The following is a 21,747-nucleotide window of genomic DNA, read 5'->3' as shown; positions in this document are numbered from 1 at the left end:
CCACCGTAGTACAGAGAATGCAGATAAGCTAGCAGCAGATAAAGTGCTTGTGCACCATTGCAGGTGCCCTTAGTCTTGGGTACCAAAGTGTGAGATTAATAAAAACAGCAACAGGTCACCTTAAAAGGCCACATAGCCATGCCAAATGAAGCGTTTAAGATGCAGTCACATCAGTTCAGTCACTAATTCAAATCTTGTTTCATGCCTAGCATGTAGCAACAGCAGAAAACACAACCCCTAAATTCTAGTACAGATACCACTACTATAAATCTGGCATGGGCTTCAGGTTGTGACACAGATCTTGGTTAATGTGTCAACAAAATGGGAGCTTCCCTTTAAGTCAGCATCACTCTTTATCCAGATGAATTTGCTGTTTATTTTGTACCACTCCCTTAAAAAAAAATCAACTTACCAGACAGGCTGAAGCCTGATTGATGTAGGTTACGGATGGGAGGAACCTGTATTTTGCCTGAACAGGTAGCTATTCTTGAGGTAGGAGTTGGGGCCACAGCTTTAGCAGTTACTATGACATCGTGAACTGGTCCGTCATAAAGCCCACGAGGGACACCATGAATTTCTGCAAGCTATAAAAAAGTAAGAGGGAGAATAACAGTTGACTGAATGTTTGCTGGTTTTCCTTGGGGTATATTCATGACCAAATGTTTGATGGTTGTCACTAAAACAATGTTAGTGGTATTATTATTTTCTCCTGACCAGGTGTTCTCAGTACAGCTGTCTCCCCCTTTCTCCTTGTAAAGGGACAGAACTCAACGGAGCAAGACAAAACATTATTACAAGAAGTTATCTAGAGCTACTCTTCCTCTGAGGAGTATCATTCACACATGCTAGAAGTTAGCTAGAAGTAAGTAATGGTTTGGCCTTGGGCATAGGCACAGAAATGCTGTCACAAGAGACCTTTTAAAGAGGAAGCGTTTTGCATTTTGAACAAGTATTTCTGCTCTGTTGTTCACTTTTCAGTTGCTTATATACCCAGACTGACACAAACACAGACATATTTTATAGTGCTGCTGATGATAATACACAGTTAAACTATGAAATTCGTCACAAGAAGTGGCAAGGGCAGCAGACTTCGCTTTAAAAGGAGGTTAGACACACTCATGGAGGCTCTCCATAGCTACCAGTCATGATGGGAATATGCTGGCAGTTGCTGGGGAACAACTACGAAGGGGTCATTGTACTTGTGTCCCAGTTTTGGGCTTCCCACAGGCATCTTGGACAACAGGATGCCGGACTAGATTATCCAGCAGGGCTCCTCTGATACTCTTCCGTTCTGTGTTAATGCTTGCTTTCCAGGAAGTTATTGTTAGACAGGAGGGCAAGGAGGGGAATGTAGACAATCGGAATAAGCGCCTTGAGTATCAAAGGCAATTGCCCAAATGAATTACCATCACGAGCAAGCACTGACTGCCCTATTTGGAGCCCAATTACGGGTGAGTTTGCAAACCTCCAGCTCAGCCTAAATGGAAGTGTATGTTTTGTTGAGAACTTCATTCCTGGGATAATTAAAAATGACAGAGGGCGCTGCATCTCTCGCGTAAAACGCAAACGCAGTTTGATTGGTAGCCTACAGGACTTGTAAGTGTTTCCGGCTAGAATCTGACAGAGTTATGAGTGGTTCTTCCTCCCCCCCCCCCCCCATTTCACTCCTTCCAAATGCATGTAAGAAGTAAGAAAAGGGTCGACGAGGCAGGTAAAGCTAGGACTCAATATATTGCTCCCTATGGATTAAAAAATGGTAGCTACTTTCCAGGCAACCCAGCAAGTAAGTAGGTAATGTGCATAAATCTTAGCATTTATTTACTGAAGGTTAAGGGTATCATCCAAGGCCCTGAAGCAACTTCTTTCCATGTGCGCACTCTATACACTGAAGGTTCGTACCACCAACCAACCTGCTCTCTTGCAGGCAACCTTCCCACAGACACAGAGGTAGGTGTGTGCTAGAAGATTGTGAGCACCCAACTGTGCATGTAAAGGGAGCTAAGGACCAGATGGGGCATTGCTACTCACTCATGCAGGCCACCAAAAGGTCTTCTCCAAGGCACCATTGCACATAGAAGAAGTTGCGTTCAAATGCTCCTTAAAGGTAAAGGTAAAGGACCCCTGACAGTTAAGTCCAGTCACAGATGACTCTGGGGTTGCGGCGCTCATCTCGCTTTACAGGCTGAGGGAGCTGGCGTTTGTGCGCAGACAGTTTTTCTGGGTCATGTGGCCAGCATGTCTAAGCCGCTTCTGGCACAATGGAACACCGAAACCAGAGCAGTGCACGGAAATGCCATCTACCTTCCTGCTGGAGTGGTACCTATTTATCTCCTTACCGTATGCCATGTACATGCAACTGTTTGCTATAACATCAGCTGTGGCAATCCTGACAATAAGTAACGTTTAAATGAATCATAGAATTGTAGAGTTGAAAGGGACCACAAGGGTCAAGTAGTCCATGCAGAAGTCTTGATCAATATTGGATTGGGGGGCGGGGGAGAGAGTTGCAATATCCAAACTGGGCCTGTCTGCTCCACTCATAACACTGCAACTCCTAACAGTGAATTCAGGGGTTTGGGTGCCCATGAGGCTGCAGCCAAAATGAGGTCATTGAAAAACAGGAGGGAGGTATCAATATGCTCAGGGAACCCCAGCTTTGCCACAGAACAAGTTCTCCTGGGAGGCAAAGTTCCCCCACAAAATAGCACAATGAGGACTAATCCTGCTCAGTAGCCACAGCTTATAGAGTGAAAATGGAAAAAAAAAATAGATAAAAAGAGCAGAGGCTGGAGGAGCAGAATGTTCTGCTTGAGGGGGGAATGGTTGCCAGGACTAATCCTGCACTACAGCACTGTTTTTTAGGAGGGAGGATACCCTGCAATATTCTGTTGGAGGCCACACTTGTTCATGCTTATTATGATGCTTGAAATTTCAGTAGCAACGCAACTACTGACAATGTATGCTCAATACAATGCCTGACCACATGGCCCTCATGCTGGGGACAGAGTGAAAGAGTCCTGCAAAGAGTGGTAGCAGGCAACTTAGTTAGTTGCCCTTAAAGGCATTCCTGGGCCACAGTCCCATTCTGCAGGAGTACGTTCTGTCCACCTCTGGCCATAAGAAATACCATTTGACAAACCATGATTGGTCACCACAGGAATGAGCCTTGTGCCTGCAAACTCCCTCATCTACTGATGCATTTCACTTCAGTTACTGAATCCTGCCATTACGTCTAAAGGGGCAAACTATGGTTTGCACTTTCCTTTCCAACCAGGATTGCAAACCATAGTTTGAAGGTAGTTTGCAAAACTGATTTAGAGGACAAAATGGCCCAAACACAACCACGAGCTATGGTTTCTACAAAAGAGAAAGTAAGCAACTGAGCGTCTGAGGGCAGGAGAGGAGAAAGGACTCCTGGCTCCTGTCCCATGCTGGGTGCAAAGGGAGAGGAGGAAGTGTGCGGGAACACGGCTTGGTGAGGATCAACAGGTAGAAACATTTGTGGAGGGTACCACAAGGTTTACCTAGTTCTCATCTATGCTACCTCAAGGGATAATGATTCTTAGAATTTTTAAGGATTAGACTCCTGAAAGGAAGTGGAAGAGGATGAAAACTTGCTACAAGATACAACCATTCTATAGTGATTCATTATTTTTTTAAAAGTATAGGTATTTCTCATGGAACTGAAGATTCATTGACTGTCATGAAGTTCCTACTTGAGGATGCAGAGTATCCTAGATCAGTCTGTACATATCTAGGGCAGTTTATGACCCATTGGCTGAACACTGACTGAACTTTTTTTGACATGCCCAGCCTCCGGCCAAATGTCTGCCTAGCTGTGCCAATTCTGTCTCTGAGATTTATCAGTTGTCTTAACTATTCAAAACCCTCTTATATATGAGATTCCAGGTCACAGCTGCAATCCACTTATGGCCCTGCAAGTCATAGCATGAGGGTGAAAGCAGCAATAAGGAGAGAGGGAAAAATTTAGGAAATCCCACTCTCATACCTAGTTTTCACCTTCAGCCATCATGAAACCATCAAAATCTGCTACTAAATATGCCAATTTTTCATTCTCAAGCCCTAACAGCTACATTCCAGAAAGGCCTGCTTAAATATTGCACAGTAGATCTGATAATACTGAACAGCTCTTTCCAGATCCTGAGATCAGCAGTTTTTGCAACTGCATTCAAGAGACATGGAAGCATTTCATCAGCAGTGGGAAGGAAGGAGTTTCATGTACAGAAATGTTCTCACCCTGTTTCTTGCTTTTATCCTTTTGTAAACAAAATCAGGGAATGTCTTTCGAGGGATGAAACGGCCGACGCCCTGGGTGACAAAGAGGTTCCCATCTTCCAGCACAACCTTCCCTTGGCTTATCACCACTGTAGGGACACCGTGACATTCTGTTCCTTCGAATATGTTGTACTCTACATTCTGGCAAAACCAACAAGAGATTCTTGATTAGCTTCATGATAAATTAAACCAAAAGGGAAGTGTCAGAAGGTCACCATGGTGGGTTGGATTTGGAATGTTCATAAATGCCAACTGAAAATGTGCACACAAACAGGAAGTGGTCCCATGGCCTGGTCAATGTGCATAATCTCCAGGTGGCTTTGAATGATCACGCACAGCTTCCAAGGTATAAACAGGGCACTTACTGAAACTTACATGCAAGTAAACACAAATAGGATCTGGCTGCAGAGGACATTACTAACTCTACTGAAATTGGTGAAATTTAATGTTCAATCTTTGATGGATCTAAGGTTGTCAGTTGACTAGGGAAAAAATGCTCTACCTCACCTGCTTGCAGGCATTAATAATAGCTTGAACTGCAGCATTTTGTAGGTGACACTTTTCATCACTTGGGAGATAAGCATGAGCACCTGCTAATGCCTGCAGATCAAACCAAAGTTATAGGCAAAGCTGGAAAACAAGCTGGAAACCTTAGCTGGATTACATTTTACCACAGTTTAATTACTGTATTTTTCGCCCTATAGGACGCACCGTCCCATAAGGCGCACCTAGTTTTTTTTGGGTGGGGAATAAAGGGGGGGAAATTATTTTTTCCCCCCCAGGCGCGGGGCTGGGGCAGGGGAAGCCCGAGCTTCCCCCGACCCCAGCCCCCAGAACAGGCAACTCTCCGCAAGCCACCAGAGCCCAGTGTCAGGCTCCCGCGCCTTGCGGAGATCTGCGCGAAGTCTGGGCGCACTGAGCTCAGTGCGCCCAGACTTCAGCATGCAGGCAACTCTCCGCACCGACCCCCTCGCTCTCCAGGCTTCAGCGAAAGCCTGCATTCGCCCCATAGGACGCACACACATTTCCCCTTCATTTTTGGAGGGGAAAAAGTGTGTCCTATAGGGCGAAAAATACGGTATTAGATCAACATTATAAATGATGAAACTTCTAATGTGCTGAAGAAAAGTAAAAGCAGCGAGTTCTTCTTTTACCAAGTTGTGAGTTTTTGCAGAGATTATCTTTGTAGCTTTCGGGTTCCAAATCACCAAGTCAGCATCGGAACCCACAGCAACCCGTCCCTTCCTGGGGTAGAAGTTGAAAATCTTTGCTGAATTTGTACTGGTCACTGCTACAAATTCATTTTCGTCCATCTTCCCCGTTGCCTGGAAATGGGGGGAAAGAGGGAAAGAAGGGAGAGGGGGATTTCAGAAATAGAGATCTGAAAACCATAGACCTCTGGGGTGTGGAAAGCATGCTCATTTGACAAGTACTGAATTCAGGCAAACAGATTACAGTCTCTGGCCTTAATCTGTCATCTCATCCCAGATCTATCCCCTTTGCTGAGCTCCTTTGTAATTCATACTGAAGCTTGTATGAGAAGGGGAAAAAACTACTTATCTTTGAAGTACTGAAGATACTGGGAACAAGTGAAAAAGGAGGCTGCCTGCTATCATGCCCTGCTTGAAAGCATCCCAGAAAATTCCAACTGGCCAATGGTGGGAAAAGGATGCTAAACCAGGTGGATCAAGGTGGTTCAATCCAACACAGCTCTTCTTACTGTGACATGGACAGTAGGGATGGTACATGTCTATTGATGGCATTAGGAGGTGACTGCTCATAAAACTCAGCACTGAACTCTTTCCCAGAGGTGGAGAAGCTGCAAACCTCCAGAAGCTGTTTCCCATCAGCCCTACTTGGCATAGTCAATGGTCAGGGATGAAGAGTGTTGTAGTCCAACAAGATCTGGAAGGCCACAGGTCCCTCTAGTCCATATCACTTAAAATTATAGATATTATCTGATTCTTATGTTATGACAGCAAAGTGGTGGCTGCTCATTTAGGGATGGGCAAATCTTTCCATTTCATTTCTCTCACGTTTCTCATTGTTTTCAATCTTAAATTCAGTTCTCCACAATTCTGCATCTGTTTGCTTGTTTGTTAAAGTCCTCGTGAAGATTTATCAGCACTGAAGTGTGAATTTCTCATTGTATATTTATTTCATTTTATAACTTTTATATATTGCTTGATTGTAAAGAACAAACACTCAAAGCAATTTATATGCATTTTTGCCCAACAGGCACATTTTTGCAAAGCAATGCTCCCTAATATAGTGCAATTTCTTGGTTATTTTCACTAAGATGTGCATTTCTATACACACTTCAAAGTATGCATGTTTGTACCCATTACTCAGCTGAAGAACTGCATTGCAAAGTTCAGAGAAGTGTGAATTTTGAAGGCCAGCTGGGTTTTTGTTTGTGTTTCTGTAGTGCAAATTAGGTACACTGCAAACCGCTGGTTTATCCAATACAATGCAGTGAGATATCTAACACTTTCAAGCCATGTCAGCATCCTTTGCTTTTCAGAGCACACTGGATTCTGCTGAACTGACTCACCACACACTTTTCCCAAATGACCGACATTCGTTCTTCAATGCCATTTGTTCCTTCTGGGATGAGGGTGAAGTTATCCTTTCCGACGGCCTTCTGCGCTGTGGTGAAGGTGCAGTGAGCACTGCCGACCACTTGAAGATCCCCACTAATTAAAACAAATGGCAAGCAAAGAATGAAATGGAGGGGGGGCCTCTTTGCTGGTTGCATAAGCCAATTTATCCAATATTTTCCTACTGAGTCTGAAAATCTGGGGTGATTTAGATTTGTTGTAAGTTGAAAAGAAACGAACAGCTAACAAAACTTTAAAGAACTGGTGGATTTTCAAAATCATCCCTTAGAGGTTACAATAGAGGTGAATAGAGGCAGTAGAGGAAATAAGACTGTCAACTTTATATTCATAATCAACCTTGACTCTGCCATATTTTTTACTGTGCTGACTTCAACAGTACAAAGTGACAAGATGAATGTCACAGTGACTTAAATTATAAACAAAAAATGGAGGGGGGGGGGAGAGAAGCTGTGTTTTGGCCTCTATGCGAAGAGGGGAGATACCAATCTATTCAGTGACTCCTAACCTCAGCCACGTTGCAAAAGGTAGAAAAAGTTGCCAGGAATGCAGGACCAGCAGCCATGGTATGGGGGGAAAGAAACATATAAAGCCACACTGCTTTTTTAAAATAAACAGTATGAGTAGTACATTTATATTTCACTTTTCTTAGCAAGAGCTCAAGTGGCTCCCCCTCCCCATTTATTCCTCACAACAACCCTGTAAGGTAGGGTAGCTTCAAGGGCAGTGACTGACCCAGTGTTATCCAGGGAGCTTCATGGGTGATTGGGGACACAAACCCTGGCCTCCCAGGTCCCACTCAAAGGCTCCAGTTTATTCCATTTTCACAACTTTCCCCTAACTGTTAATTTCCACTTGAGTTATATATGACACAAAAGCCACTTCTGGAACCATAGTGGGATATTGCGCCAGTTTAGTGCTCATTCCCAGGTTATTTGCTTCCAGAAAAAAAATCCATCTGCAAATGATATGGAAATGAGAGGAACACATTCTCTGTCAGGGATGACCCAGAGGGCTCAAGTTCCCCAGAGGGAGGGGGGCCTGGGAGCGGAAGATGCGGACGAGGTGCCTGAGAGGGAGGTGGGCAATGAGGAGAGGGCAGTTGGAATAAGCCCAGAAAGGGCTGGGGAGATGGAAAGTTCACCGGGAATACAGGGGTTAAGCTCAGGCTCAGAATAAGGGGGGAAATTTATGACTGCCCCTCGAGAAGGCCTGTGGTAAAGAGAAGGGCAGAACTATGGGGCAGGAGACTTCACCATTTTATGAGCTGTTGGAGGGGCAAAAGCAGGCCTCAGCAGAGATCTGAACTGAGTGACTCTGATGGATGAATGATGTGCTAATGACCCATTGTAAATACTGTAAATAAAGACTATAAAAACTTCAAGAGGCTCGTGGCATCTGTGGTGAGGAGAGACGCCCGCAGCTCTGACATTCTCCACCATGGTTGCAATCCAGATGGAGAAAGGAATATTGGCATAGTGGGAAACCAGGTCTAAAGAAGGAGGTTTCCGGACACTTATCCCAGGAGAGCCGCTAGCTCTTCTCATACTAACCATCACATTTGAGCTGCAGTCTGTTATTTGGTGTTTCCAGAGAAAGGTCATTCTGTCCTTGAGGACTTACCATGCTAAGAGGGAAGTGAGATGATCAGGCGTTGTAGGATCTGGGCTAATGGGAGGAGATGTCACAAAGGCAGCAGCCTTGGCCCAGTTCTTGCTCCAATAATGAGAGCCATCTGTAGCAAGACTGGCTGTAATTGGCTCTCCATACACAACTGTGCCTGAACAAACAATCAACAGTCACCACCGCTGCAGTATGCATATTGCTGCCATCAAAAGCAGCTGCCCCACATCTCGCCCCAGCAGGAACATGCTATGGTACAAAAATGTGTGATATGCACACCCCTTTGGAAGCAGAAAAATGTATATGAAACAAACAAGCATGCTGTATCTGCATATATATTCAAATGTTAGAAATTTGGCTTCCCTGGTCTTAACTTGAGATTCCCTTGAGATGAGACTGGTGTTTAGATATGCGCATGTGTGTGTGTGTGTGTGTGTGTATACACAGCTCCCAATCAAAAATATGGGGGCAAAATGTTGAAAAAAATCTTGTGCTAGTAAATTCCAGTGTCTGTGGTTGAATATCAGGTATACAGTTTAGATACTGTGAAAGAGAACAGAGTACTGGGGACAAACCTGTCTCAAGAGCGATTTTCAAGACAAGACCGTGCAAAAGACCTTTCACAGAAGATGACATTTCTTAACCTTAAGGCTTCTGAATGCAACCAAAGATTTTCTGACAGCAGGACAGGATGTTGTCTGCAACACTTTCAGAGGTTTGTCACCTCCAAGAATGCTCAAACGACATGAAAGAATGTCAAGTTTATGCCTGAAAGATATTCTGAAGCGGTCCTTCCTTGATCTCCTGGAGAAAAATGTCTGCTATGTATCATCATTTTAAATGTCTGGGCATTTAAATTTCCCTGTTCAAACACTGCTGACTTGACAGGAAGTCCTCATCAGTATGGAAGTGTGAAACAGGACTTACCTTTTCTCTTGGCTTGAGCGATGACATCTGCAGCCCCCTTGCTCATGACTTTTGTGACATATAAGGGGCAATTGGCTTGTTTCGCTATTGTAATGGCACGGAACACGGCCTCCGTTTCAACCTTTGGAAGCATGAACACAGTCAGATACTTACTTCGCAATGTCTGCTTCATCTGAAGTAGCTTGCCTAGAGCTTAAACAACAGCTAGGGCTGCTAGGATTCTGTTATGATGGATTGTTCTACTTGTTCTTCATAAGTCTACCCCACTCACAACTGCACTTACAGGGAAACTGCAGCTACAGGGAAATGTGGGGAAGGTAGCATTATGTCTCCTCTGATATTGACTGATTTCAAATACATGAATAATTCAGTCAGACAGTAATTATTACTGGAAGAGACTCAAATGTGGTTTTTAAAATAAATAAATACATAAATGAAAGAGTATGCATGTTTATTCAGAAGCAACTCCTGGTGGGTTGAACGGGGTTTACTGCCTAACAAGCAACCTAAGAGTGCCATCCAGAACAATAAAACTCAGCAGAAGTGGTGTTGTTTATATAATGACACACAGACCATCCTTTTAGTCTCATTACAGATTGCAAAAGCACCAAGTGTCAAAATCTATAAGCTACACCAGGATCGTCGTCATGGTGTCCTCCAGATGTTGTGGAGTATCATCCCTTATAACTAAGTCTGCGACCATTAAGTTGTGCTAGCTGAGACTGATAGGAATTGTAGTCCAACAACATCTGGAGCAGAACCTATAATCCACCCCTGAAAGACACAGTTTCATTAATCTTATCTATGTTGATGCTAATTTCACTGCAGCAAAACACTTACTGGATTTTATTCAAAAATGGTGTAGCTAGCTCTACAATCATGTCTTGCAAGTGACATTCAGTGCTTAAGCGTGGGCATCCCTCTCTTATCGAAAGGGGACTTTGGAAGGCTTTGTGAAGTCTGAACGTGGCTCAGCAAAAGAGATTTCATGTGAATTTAACCCTCAATGGTATTTCCCAATTTTATTTTACTGAGTAGAGTTGACAGTAATTCTATGGGGACCTACTTAATATTACCTCTTCTGGATGACTGAGAACGTGACCCTCTGGACCAGTAATCCCCAGCTCCAAAAGTCTTTTTTGTTCCTAAATAAATGAAGAAATATGGGAGAAGCAATAAATGAAAGGTCCAAAAATCTAATTTGAAACTTTAGAATGCTATCTTTTTAAAAACACCACCACAACCGTTTATTATCCGTGACAATTAGAGCGGTTAACTTCCTCATTTATATGTGCAACTCAGCAGCATAACCATTTGCCTTCTGCAATTCTTTGTTTGGTAGTTTACAAGGCAAGCCTAAACATAGATCCTACTGTTATCCTGTCTTAGGGCGATGGCAGGGAGAGGGGTGTTCCTGAAACCATTCTTTAAAAAAGGCAAGTGAAATATATCAAGGATGCCAAAAGAGGAAGAATTTAAAAAAATAGAATTCTGATACATAATTCTAGCTGATTAAATATGTATAATAAGTACCCATCTTTCTAACATCCTTGTTCCATCTCAATGATCCACATTAAAAACAACAGCAAAACGAAGTGTGTTGATGCAGTCCAAAAAAAATTCTCCAAGGGTTTGGGCTCATGGAAAGGAAATTTATGTTTCTATTTGACCAACCAAGCCCAAAAAGCATTGCCAGGAGGAATTATCTCTCCGCACCTCCCTCCATGCACTGTTCTAGGAGTTCTCCTGACCAGATTTGGGGAGGTTTGGGAAATGCACGGTGGCAATGAAAGAGGAGAGGAGAGAAGTCCTGTTGTGCTATTGAGACACATGCTGGCTTCTGCTAGTACAACAAACAAGTTGAACCCATGCATTATGTCTATAGCTTTTACGCTATGTATATTTTTTTAAAAAAATAAAATAGGGTCCTGGAAAAAAAATACACATCTCAGGAATCAACGGCCAGGGTAAAGATAAGCATCTTCAGTGTTTTCTGAAAGCTGTATTATGAAGTTTGTTTAAACAGAAAAACTAAGAGGACCCCCTCTGCTGACCTTAATACCCAAGAAGGTCTGTGGGAAAGAAGGTGGTATTTCAGGTATTTGGGACCTGAGTTGGCTTTTCAGACTAACATGAGCTCCTTAAATTGGGCGTGCAAACAAATGCAGCTGTTTGAAAATAGGTGTTATATTTGATCTAAGTGGGACCCTATCCAGTAATCTGGCCACTGCATTTTAGACCAGCTGAAGTTTCCAAGTAACTTCTAGAGCTGCTCCTTGTAGTGAACATTATGATAATCTGATCTGGCAGCTACCAGAGCCTGCAGTACAATGGCCAAGTCAAGGTTAGACTTGGATTTAATTTATTGTTATTGAGGTATTTTAGTGATTACAAATCACTTTCTCAGAAGACTGTTGTGCAAAGCGGTAAGTAAGCCTTCTGAATAACTAGTTATATTCTGACAGGCAGTAAATCTCTACATTTAATTTCAAGAGCATTTAATCTTTTGCAATCCAGGGTAAATGTTTTCTGTCCTTGAAGTGCTCTGGAGACATTTATTTCCATGCTTTTGTTCTTTGCCTGCGAATACATTTGAAGGTCACCCTCCAGTTTTTTAATAACTATGTTAAAAACCCTAAAAACAACCACCTGCTCTGGTGATACCTATCTACCTTGGATCAAAGTATGATTGTCGGATGTGAACAAAAATTCTCTAATCCTAAGCAGATCAATATCTTCAGAAGGGCTTCCAACTTTTCAACTGATGATAATTTAAGAATGCCCTGGGGGTGAATATTAAGGATCTCTGTAAAACAGAACAAGGAAGATACACAAACCCAACCCTCCCTGGTTGTATGTGTGTATGTATATATAGGTGTGGGACACACACACACACACACACACCTTTCCCCCTCTCTGAGGTTTCAGGAGCCTGACATTTAAATACACAAGGTTGAGACACAAGCATCAGCAACAACACACAAACTACTTTAAATTTGTTTACCATAGAAGATCCTTAATAGATTTCATCTACTTATATGCCACTTTCCCATGGTGAACTATGTTCCATGTTCCTCACAGCAAACACATGGAAAGGACAACACAGACATGTTCCCATGGTATGAGGATACTCTAGCCTGCTGTGGTGCTCATCTTTTAGTTGGATAGGGTTGGGTTCATCCTCTTTATCATCTTGTAGTATGAACACTTGTAGCAAAAAAAATTTGCATTACTCTTTTGTTGCTGTTTTAAACTTTTTGTATTTGTATGGGTTTTTTTTACAATTGTAACTTTGAGACATGTGTAGTTAGTGACAAACAGAATGTCTAGCTGGCATATAGATGCTATCATTTTCCGCAGTGCCATGAAAAAGTGCCCAAAGATTGGAGTGTACATTGTTCTGAATCCATATGGCTGCTCCTATGCACTGCCATATGCTACTTTCTGCAGATGAGGGTCTCCTGCGGATACCATCTCATCAGGAAGTTCATGCCACATGATGTAGGAGCAGGGCCTTTAGTGTGGTGGCACCTGCCCCTTGGAACTTTTGCCCATTATAGATCAGACAGGCACTGTCTTTACAGTCTTTTCAGCACCTACTGAATACATTTCTTTTCCAACCACCCTTCTAACTGCATTGGATTTGAAATTGTTTTCATTGCTGATTTTTAAATTGCTAAATGCTTTGGAATGCTTCATGGCCAGTGATTCATAAAATGAAATGAAATAAATCAACACTCTACCTCATCAATGATGTCTCCGTTTTCAGCATGTACTTGGGCAATGGCGCCCAGATCTCGAATAATACTGAATATCTCATACATCTGCCAGGAAAGAAAGAAAAATGGTGGAGTCTGATAATGCTTATGTTTTTCAGCCAAAGCATAGTTGAACAATAGTTTGCGTCTTGTATGTATATTACCTGAGCATCAGTGCACTGGAGTTTGTCTTTATAAGCCATGAAAACAAGAAAGGAGTTCACACCTTAATGAAAGCAGAAGAGAATTAATGATTGCTACTGAAAGATGATCATCAGTTACCAGGCTGCATAGCGTGGCCAGCTTAGATACAAAACTAATCAAGGGTTAGAATCTGAATTGAAGAATGTTGAATAAAATCTATGCTGTGAGCCATGAGCTTGCTTATTCAGAAGAAAATGCTATCAAATCCTAAGTGTCTGATTTAACATTCTTAGCAGTCAAGTCAAATACACTGATATGACTCTGAATTACTCATCTATGCTAAGTGAACAGTTGTCATTAATGCATTTTCTTTCCAATGTCAAAAGTGCAATTAGTTAGGAACCACAGTGTGCAGATACATACCACTCAGGTATATACCACAAGGCTCTGAACCTATCAAATTATTTTTGAGACAATCTGGAGCAATAGGCTGTGTTCAGGCATTAAGCTGAGCTATGTTGATTTCTCTGTATTACTTCTTGGGTTGTAGAATTGAACCAAAATCCCCGGCAGTTTCCAATTATATTGTAAGAATATATTGCAACATTTAAATAAACATGAGAAATCTGACATTGGATTGGATAACCCAATCCCATGTATTGGTTAACTTAAAATTTTAACTTTGAGTTTTGTAGGAACATACAAAGCTGCCTTAAACAGAGTGAGACCATCAGTATCCTCTACACTGAGCGGCAGTGGTTTGCCATGGTTTCAAGCAGAAGTCTTTCTTATCCTCACCTGAGAATGTCAGGCAGTGAACCCAACCCTTTTCATGCAAACGTATGTTCTACCACTGAGCTATGGCTCTTGTGTTTCACCATCAGTTTCTTTGAAAGATGGTGCGCTGTGTCCCCGGAAATAATTTTCCTGCAAGGTTTCCCAGTCTCTTCCTGATAATGCTTGGTATTTTCCTTCCACTTTCTTCTGGGGCTACTCAGTGTGAACTCCTTCAGCGGCATGGCCTATAGCAAGTGGCCCCTTCACCAGGGTGCAATCCCATGATGCAGGGCGTGTGTGTGTGATGAGTGGGACTATGTGGATCTCGTGGCACAAGATTTTGTGAACACTGAATAATAGTGAGTATAGTCGTACTAATGGAAACAACCATGTGGCCAGTGATGGACCATGTGGCCAGCTGTGCTCATTCTACAGGCACAACGCAATCGTGAATGGGAATAATTGTTAGTTCTCTTTACTAAAAGTAAACCAACACTAGAGAACAATTCTGCATAGCAGGAAATAGTGTGGCTGTGCAGACGCTCCTGGTTGTATGGGTCTAGTGCCAATTCCTTGGGAAACACAAGAGTGTCACCCCATTCACACTGTCACCCAGTTCTCTCTCTCTCTCTCTCTCTCTCTCTCTCTCTCTCTCTCTCTCTCTCTCTCTCTCTCTCTCACACACACACACACACACACACACACACTTACAGTTTAGAACCAAACCACATGGAAGTGGCTTCCACACCACAAGGAGCCTGTTGCAATGAGGACTGTGTGGAATTTCCCACTGGGATGCCTGGGCAGGTCCTGACCAAGTAGCTCTTGGGTGAAATTTCTGACTCCCTGAGTGGGAAACCACATCAGAGCCATAGCATAGCCTTATCCTAGCTTCACAACGTATTTAACCTGGAAGGATTCAGCTGGCTTCCCAGAAGGCCCTCTGTGTGGGGAAAAACCAAGATGAAGGTTGGAATTCAAAGGGGGTGAGATGCCTGCAGGATCCTTCTTTCTCCCACTATCATTGCCACAGTGGAATGATTTTATGCAGAGTTGATTCAATAGTAATTCAAAAGCGGCAGGAAAGACAGAAGCATTCAAGTAGCTGCCTAGATATTTACCTGGTGGACGTTCTCAGAAGCAACCTGAATGCAACACCCAGAATGGGTAATTTTATTTGTTTTGTTTTGGTCCACTTGGGCAGCCCAATAGCATGGGATACCAAAAGCCCTCTCAAGTATTCCACATCCAAGTCATAGCTGGCACCTTAATCAAATATTGGAATTGGGAGTGGGGGATTCTAGTTATAACAATGTCTACCTAAGGGTCAAAGCATATTAAGGTGGGATGCTATTGAATGTTACTCTACAACACTGGATATTGTTGTGCTTAAAAAAGAAAGCTTGTTTTTTTACTGATGGTCAACTAATTTTCATTGTCCTATGTGTGTGTATGGGGCGCAGGTGGCACTGTGGGTTAAACCACAGAGCCTAGGACTTGCCAATCAGAAGGTCGGTGGTTCGAATCCCTGTGACAGGGTAAGCTCCCATTGCTCGGATCCTGCTCCTGCCAAACTAGCAGTTCGAAAGCACGTCAAAGGTAAACGGCATTTCTGTGTGCTGCTCTGGTTCGCCAGAAGAGGCTTAGTCATGCTGGCCACATGACCTGGAAGCTGTACGCCAGCTCCCTCGGCCAATAAAGCGAGATGAGCACCGCAACTCCAGAGTCAGTCACGACTGGACCTAATGGTCACGACTGGACCCTTTACCTTTATGTGTGTGCATATATGTGTGTATATGCATGTGTGTACACATATGCACAATAAAAAGAACATTTAAAATACTTATACTTCCCAAATATTGCATTAGAGGACAAATGACCTCCAATAATCAAAGAACACAAAAACTGAGTTTTCCAATGGTGGAAAAACACTGCATGTTAGGACATCATATTCATAAAATGATAAACACATCTTGTCAAAAAGAATAAGCTTCCCTCATCTATTAAACATCATTTGCTCCCAAGCTAAAACACTCTTTTGCATAATCTAGCAGTTTATATGTGGCGGGATCTTTGCCTTCCAGTGTTGCAATATTCATGTCTTTTTGCAACTAGGAAGCTATGACAGTCGTAAATCTCCAACCACTTGTTATTTTCTATGAAGCGTATCTTTGCACTTACCTTTGTCTTTGACGAGAGCCTCCAGCTCTTCTTTGATGCTCTCATGCCAGCGTGTGATGTCAATATGCAGAGAATAATCACAACATGCTTTACTGTCAGCACACTCCCTCCACTGGTCATAGGCAGTCAGAAGGTTTGACCCAGATTCAGGGAATACATGGTCAACTGGAGAAACAAATGCATTCATTGGATGAGGGTTCAATTGCCTAATATGGGTGGGGTATCTGCAGCCCTTCAAGATGCTGTTCAACTCCAACTCCCATCAGCCTCAACCAGCATGACCAGATGCCAGGTGTTGTTGGAGTCTAGTTTCCATCATCCCTGGCATCTGGTCATGCTGGTTTTCAGTGACCGATTTTCTTCTACCAACAAAAGGAATGCAGTCCACAGTAAGGGCATTACGTACGAATCATGGTGGTCCCTCCTGCCAGAGCTGCTTTTGTTCCTTGATAGAAGTCATCAGCAGAGGTCATTCCCAACACTGGCATCTGCAATCTAGTGTGGACATCTATCCCACCTGGCATAACTAGCTGGCCGTAAGCGTCAACCATTTTCACACCTCCAGGAACAACCAGGTTTTCCCCAATTTGCCTGAAAATGACATTAAAAGAGATTGCTTGCATGTTTCATTCAAGGAGGACAACAGCATACAGATATCCAACATATTGGGTCAGATCCAGACTAATTTCATTGAACTAAGGTCCCAGCAATTAAAGTATGACTTAAATCCCATTGATTTAAATGGCAATAGAGTACTGGTAACGAGATCTGGGGTAATGAAGGTGCTGTGGACAACACCTCCCACCAGCACCAGCCAACATGGCCAATGATCAGGATAAAGAGAATTATGGTCCAAAATTACAGGAGGGGACCACATTGACTACCCCTGAACTAGATCAACTCACTGTGTTCCTGATGCTCATAACACTGCTTTTGGAAATGTGTTTTCTTACCAGTCTCTCCTTGCTGAAATGCTTTCTGCATTCACAGTTAAATGCTCTAGCACTCAACGGGGAGCAAAGGAAAGTGCCACTTGGGCACACCCTTAGGATTAAGCTATAGGTATACAGTGGTACCTTGGGTTAAGTACTTAATTCATTCCAGAGGGACCGGGTGGTGCTGTGGGTTAAACCACAGAGCCTAGGACTTGCCGATCAGAAGGTCGGCAGTTCGAATCCCCACGATGCGGTGAGCTCCCGTTGCTCGGTCCCTGCTCCTGCCAACCTAGCAGTTCGAAAGCAAGCCAAGTGCAAGTAGATAAATAGGTACCGCTCTGGCGGGAAGGTAAACGGCGTTTCCATGTGCTGCTCTGGTTCGCCAGAAGTGGCTTAGTCCTGATGGCCACATGAGCCAGAAGCTGTACGCTGGCTCCCTCAGCCAATAAAGCGAGACGAGCGCTACAACACCAGAGTCGGTGACGACTGGACCTAATCGTTAGGCGTCCCTTTACCTTTACCTTTTATACAGTGGTACCGTGGGTTAAGTACTTAATTCATTCCGGAGGTCCGTTCTTAACCTGAAACTGTTCTTAACCTGAAGCACCACTTTAGGTGTTCTTAACCCGAGGTACCATTTCTGGGTTAGCGGAGTCTGTAACCCGTAGTACCACTGTATTTCTTTTGCAACCTTCCAACAGTTTGACTTAGCCCCCCCAAAGGTGCACTTCTCAATTGTCTCGCAAGACAGATGGATGCTAATCATACTTCTTTGGGAGAATTCCCTGTGATCCTCAGATGAAGAGCAATATAGAAAATAAATAAATAATAATAATAATCTTGATCCATAGGCCCCTGTGAGCAAAAGGTGCTGTGTACCATAGTACTGAATGTGTTACTTTCATGTAGTTGTGTAACAACAATTAGACTCTGTCTCCTCTGTGCTTTGCTTATGTTGTAATTAATGTATCGGAGAGCAATGAAAGTAGATCAAATTGTACAGAAATATCTGTAATAAATAAAACCGTACTCCAAAATATTTTTCAGCAACTTACTTAATCAAGCCATCTTCCACATAGATATCTGCATAAAATGACTGATCGTCGTTGACAATCTTTCCTCCTTTGATGAGCAGCCGGTCACTCTGATTTAAAAGCAAACAAACAATGATTTCCAAGCTGACCAGATATTTTATTAGAGGTGACTTTAGGTATACGTTCAGAAGCAGACTATGGAGAAATGCCTGGTGCAAGATGAGTGTTGGTCTCAAATCACACCTGAGATTCGGACTTTGTCTAAGACATGCAAAGCAGCTGATGTTATTTTGTCTAGAAATGCAAAAGAACAGCAACAAAGGCAGGAAAAATTGTTGGCATCTCTAGGCTATCTGACCAACTGGTAGGAATTATGTGTTATAGAATTTAGAAAATACACTCATCAGCCTTGCCTGACTTATTTTTTTGTCAAATGTTATTGTAAAACACAGTGCCAGCTAGGCAGATCTTAATTAAGATGGCTAGAATCCCACATTTTTCAGCTCTCAAAACAAGGAGCCATGGGTTTCTGGTGCAAAGCCTTTGTTGACTTCCCCTCTCGGCACTGTCTCCAAGGATATTACAAGGAATCAGGCCTATAATTTGCTGAAAGGTGACTCATTTTCAGTTGACCTCTGTTAGCAATTCCAGGGAATCTGCCAGCTGCTGGAGAATGCTAAGGACTCAGAAACACATTATCCGAATAAATGCAGAATATGTCACACAGCAAAGGAAAGTAAGTGTACAGAGAAGGTCAGTATCCAATCCTAACGACAACAAAAATTTAATGGTTTGCAACTGAAACAGAATTTTTAACAAAGAAAAGTAATTTCTGAAGGCATGTGGAATTGGCTTCCTTGTTACATAGTCTGGGGCTTATACCCTTAATTGTAGGCCTTTATAAATGCAACAGTACTAACAAGGAAGGGACACAGGTGGCGCTGTGGGTTAAAGCCTCAGCACCTAGGACTTGCTGATCGAAAGGTCGGCGGTTCGAATCCCTGCGGCGGGGTGCGCTCCCGCTGCTCGGTCCCAGCGCCTGCCAACCTAGCAGTTCGAAAGCACCTCCGGGTGCAAGTAGATAAATAGGGACCGCTTACCAGCGGGAAGGTAAACGGCGTTTCCGTGTGCAGCTCTGGCTCGCCAGAGCAGCGATGTCACACTGGCCATGTGACCCGGAAGTGTCTCCGGACAGCGCTGGCCCCTGGCCTCTTAAGTGAGATGGGCGCACAACCCCAGAGTCTGTCAAGACTGGCCCGTACGGGCAGGAGTACCTTTACCTTTACCTTTACTAACAAGGAAAGTATCAAGGAGTTGGCTACTTTGGCTTACAACACCCTTTCAAGGACCTCTTATAACAGGATTTAAAGTACCCAGATGGCCTTCTTTCAAGTTCAAGTTAGCCCATACCAGTTTCATTTCATAGACCAGGGGTCGGCAAGATTTTTCTTGCCTGGGCTGGATCGGTCCTGCGGAGATCCCTCTGTGGACCAGATCACGCGCCCACCCATTATTTTCTGTGCATGCACAGATGCGATTTCCAGTGCCGCATAAGTAAGTCCCCGTGCCACGCCGGTTTAGCGCAGCGCACAAGCAGCTCAGTTCGGGGGCAGCCCGTGGGCTGGTCAAACGACCTCTGCAGGCCGCTTCCGGCCCATGGGCCTTAGGTTGGTGACCCCTGTCATAGACAGAACAATGGGTGCCTTCACAACAATTCCTGGGTGTTTACACCTTGATACAGGAATATAGGGTTAATAATGATGATGTGCTCCTGCCCACCTAGCAGTTCGAAAGCACGTCAAAGTGCAAGTAGATAAATAGGTACCACTCTGGCGGGAAGGTAAACGGCGTTTCCGTGCACTGCTCTGGTTCGCCAGAAGCAGCTTAGTCATGCTGGCCACATGACCCGGAAGCTGTACGCCAGCTCCCTTGGCCAATAAAGCGAGATGAGCGCTGCAACCCCAGAGTCGGTCACGACTGGACCTAATGGTCAGGGGTCCCTTGACCTTTAATGATAATGTGGGTAAGACATGTTGTGCTACCAATCAAAGTGAATAATGTATAGAAATCATAAGAGGTTTGTTTCATCAGGATACCTCAATGAACAGCTTCACTGACCCACTGCAGCTCTTCCTCCCCATGAAGTGGGGACAGTATTGGATGAGCAATGCTGTAACTATTCCTAGGCTGCAGCCCTTCTCCATAACAACCAGAGCACGGGCCAGATGCGGTAAGCCAGCCTTTATTCAAACAGCTTCCTTTCAGTCGCTGCTTCAAGGGCTGGCCTGCTCTGGCTCGCTCATGGCCAAACAATGAAGAATAGAGCCCTCACATGTCAGGCATTGGGGGGTGCCATTCCACTCAAAGCCCACCTCAAAAGAAAACCCCTTCTACAGAAGTGACATCACAGCTGCTCATTTTGATGGGAGAAATAGAGTACACTGAGAAAGGAAGGGAGCTGTGAGGCCTGTCTAAACCAAGATAGATGGTCCATTGGCCTGATGCAGCAGGCTCTTCAAACCATCTAACATGACAGGATGCAAGGAATGGGAAAGAGTCACCTACCTCTCCTACTAATGCATTTGAGAGTTCACAGGCTAGGCCATCAGGTCAAGAGGCTCACAACCAAGAATTACTTGGCAGGTAATGAGTTCTGACGTTGCTTACTTTAAAAGTCAAGCCTAAAGGGCTTAGCAGGCATCAGAGCTTCCTCAGTCATCATGGCCAGGATCCAAGGAGACACTTAGGTTCACACAAGGGACTTGAACTAGCTCAGCGGAATATTCACAGGCTCTCTCCCCCTTGACTCTTCATGCAGTTCCACAAGCTGTTTTTTCAATCCTCTTTGATTTCAGCTTATCACACAGCCTTGGGAACTGCTGCCTGAACATAATTTCACAATTCTTTAGATCCTAATGAATGTGGTGTGCTTTATTCCACAGTTTATTTCAGTGGGGAGTTGGTCAGAAATTTCCACAGTTGAATTCAGAAGCATAATCTACTGTATTAGATGTAACCCTAACAGTGCATGTGTCTATATGTGCAATGTACACACACCCCTCTGATAAAGGGCAGGATTAGGAGGGGATGCAAATGGGTAGCATGACAAAATAATGATGATTTAGTGGACCAAACCTGGGAAGAGATCAAAAGTAGGTCAAGAAAAGAATAATTTGTGTTTTGGAGAATGCTAATGTTAAGATAGTCACAAACTGTGATTGCCTTTGAAAAGTAGAACATGCAGAGATTCACAATGATGTGGGCTATATGTAACCGATCCTAACACCTTTAGTTGTGGTAAATGCCTGACAATTTGCTGTGTGTTATTTCTTCCAGGGATGGGGAAGCAGGGGGGAGAGAGGAAAATATTGCTACTCTTATAGTGCAATCCCCTGAATCAGTGGCGTAGCGTGGGTTGTCAGCACCCGGGGCAAGGCAAGTAATTTGTGCCCCC

General features: G+C 43.6%; 1 protein-coding gene across 2 annotated transcripts in view; it reads right to left on the bottom strand.

Moving 5' to 3' along the window:
• DPYSL4 (dihydropyrimidinase like 4) overlaps positions 1 to 21,747 on the bottom strand; it is a 31,746-nt gene that overhangs the window by 4,543 nt on the left and 5,456 nt on the right. For both annotated transcript variants that reach the window (XM_081912759.1, XM_081912758.1), the window contains exons 2-13: positions 18,315 to 18,403; positions 16,731 to 16,915; positions 16,325 to 16,489; positions 13,387 to 13,448; positions 13,208 to 13,288; positions 10,541 to 10,609; positions 9,465 to 9,585; positions 8,538 to 8,694; positions 6,851 to 6,992; positions 5,451 to 5,621; positions 4,258 to 4,437; positions 413 to 584 (exon numbers count right to left, since the gene is read on the bottom strand). In XM_081912759.1, the coding sequence (XP_081768885.1) occupies positions 413 to 584; positions 4,258 to 4,437; positions 5,451 to 5,621; positions 6,851 to 6,992; positions 8,538 to 8,694; positions 9,465 to 9,585; positions 10,541 to 10,609; positions 13,208 to 13,288; positions 13,387 to 13,448; positions 16,325 to 16,489; positions 16,731 to 16,915; positions 18,315 to 18,403 (1,594 nt within the window). The remainder of the gene's footprint in view (positions 1 to 412; positions 585 to 4,257; positions 4,438 to 5,450; positions 5,622 to 6,850; positions 6,993 to 8,537; positions 8,695 to 9,464; positions 9,586 to 10,540; positions 10,610 to 13,207; positions 13,289 to 13,386; positions 13,449 to 16,324; positions 16,490 to 16,730; positions 16,916 to 18,314; positions 18,404 to 21,747) is intronic.

Source organism: Podarcis melisellensis (assembly GCF_964234715.1).
Source record: "Podarcis melisellensis genome assembly, chromosome: 5".
In the NCBI taxonomy this organism is placed as follows: Eukaryota; Metazoa; Chordata; class Lepidosauria; order Squamata; family Lacertidae; genus Podarcis; species Podarcis melisellensis.
Note: the sequence above shows the minus strand (reverse complement) of the source record. Positions and strands in the feature narration are given on the sequence as shown.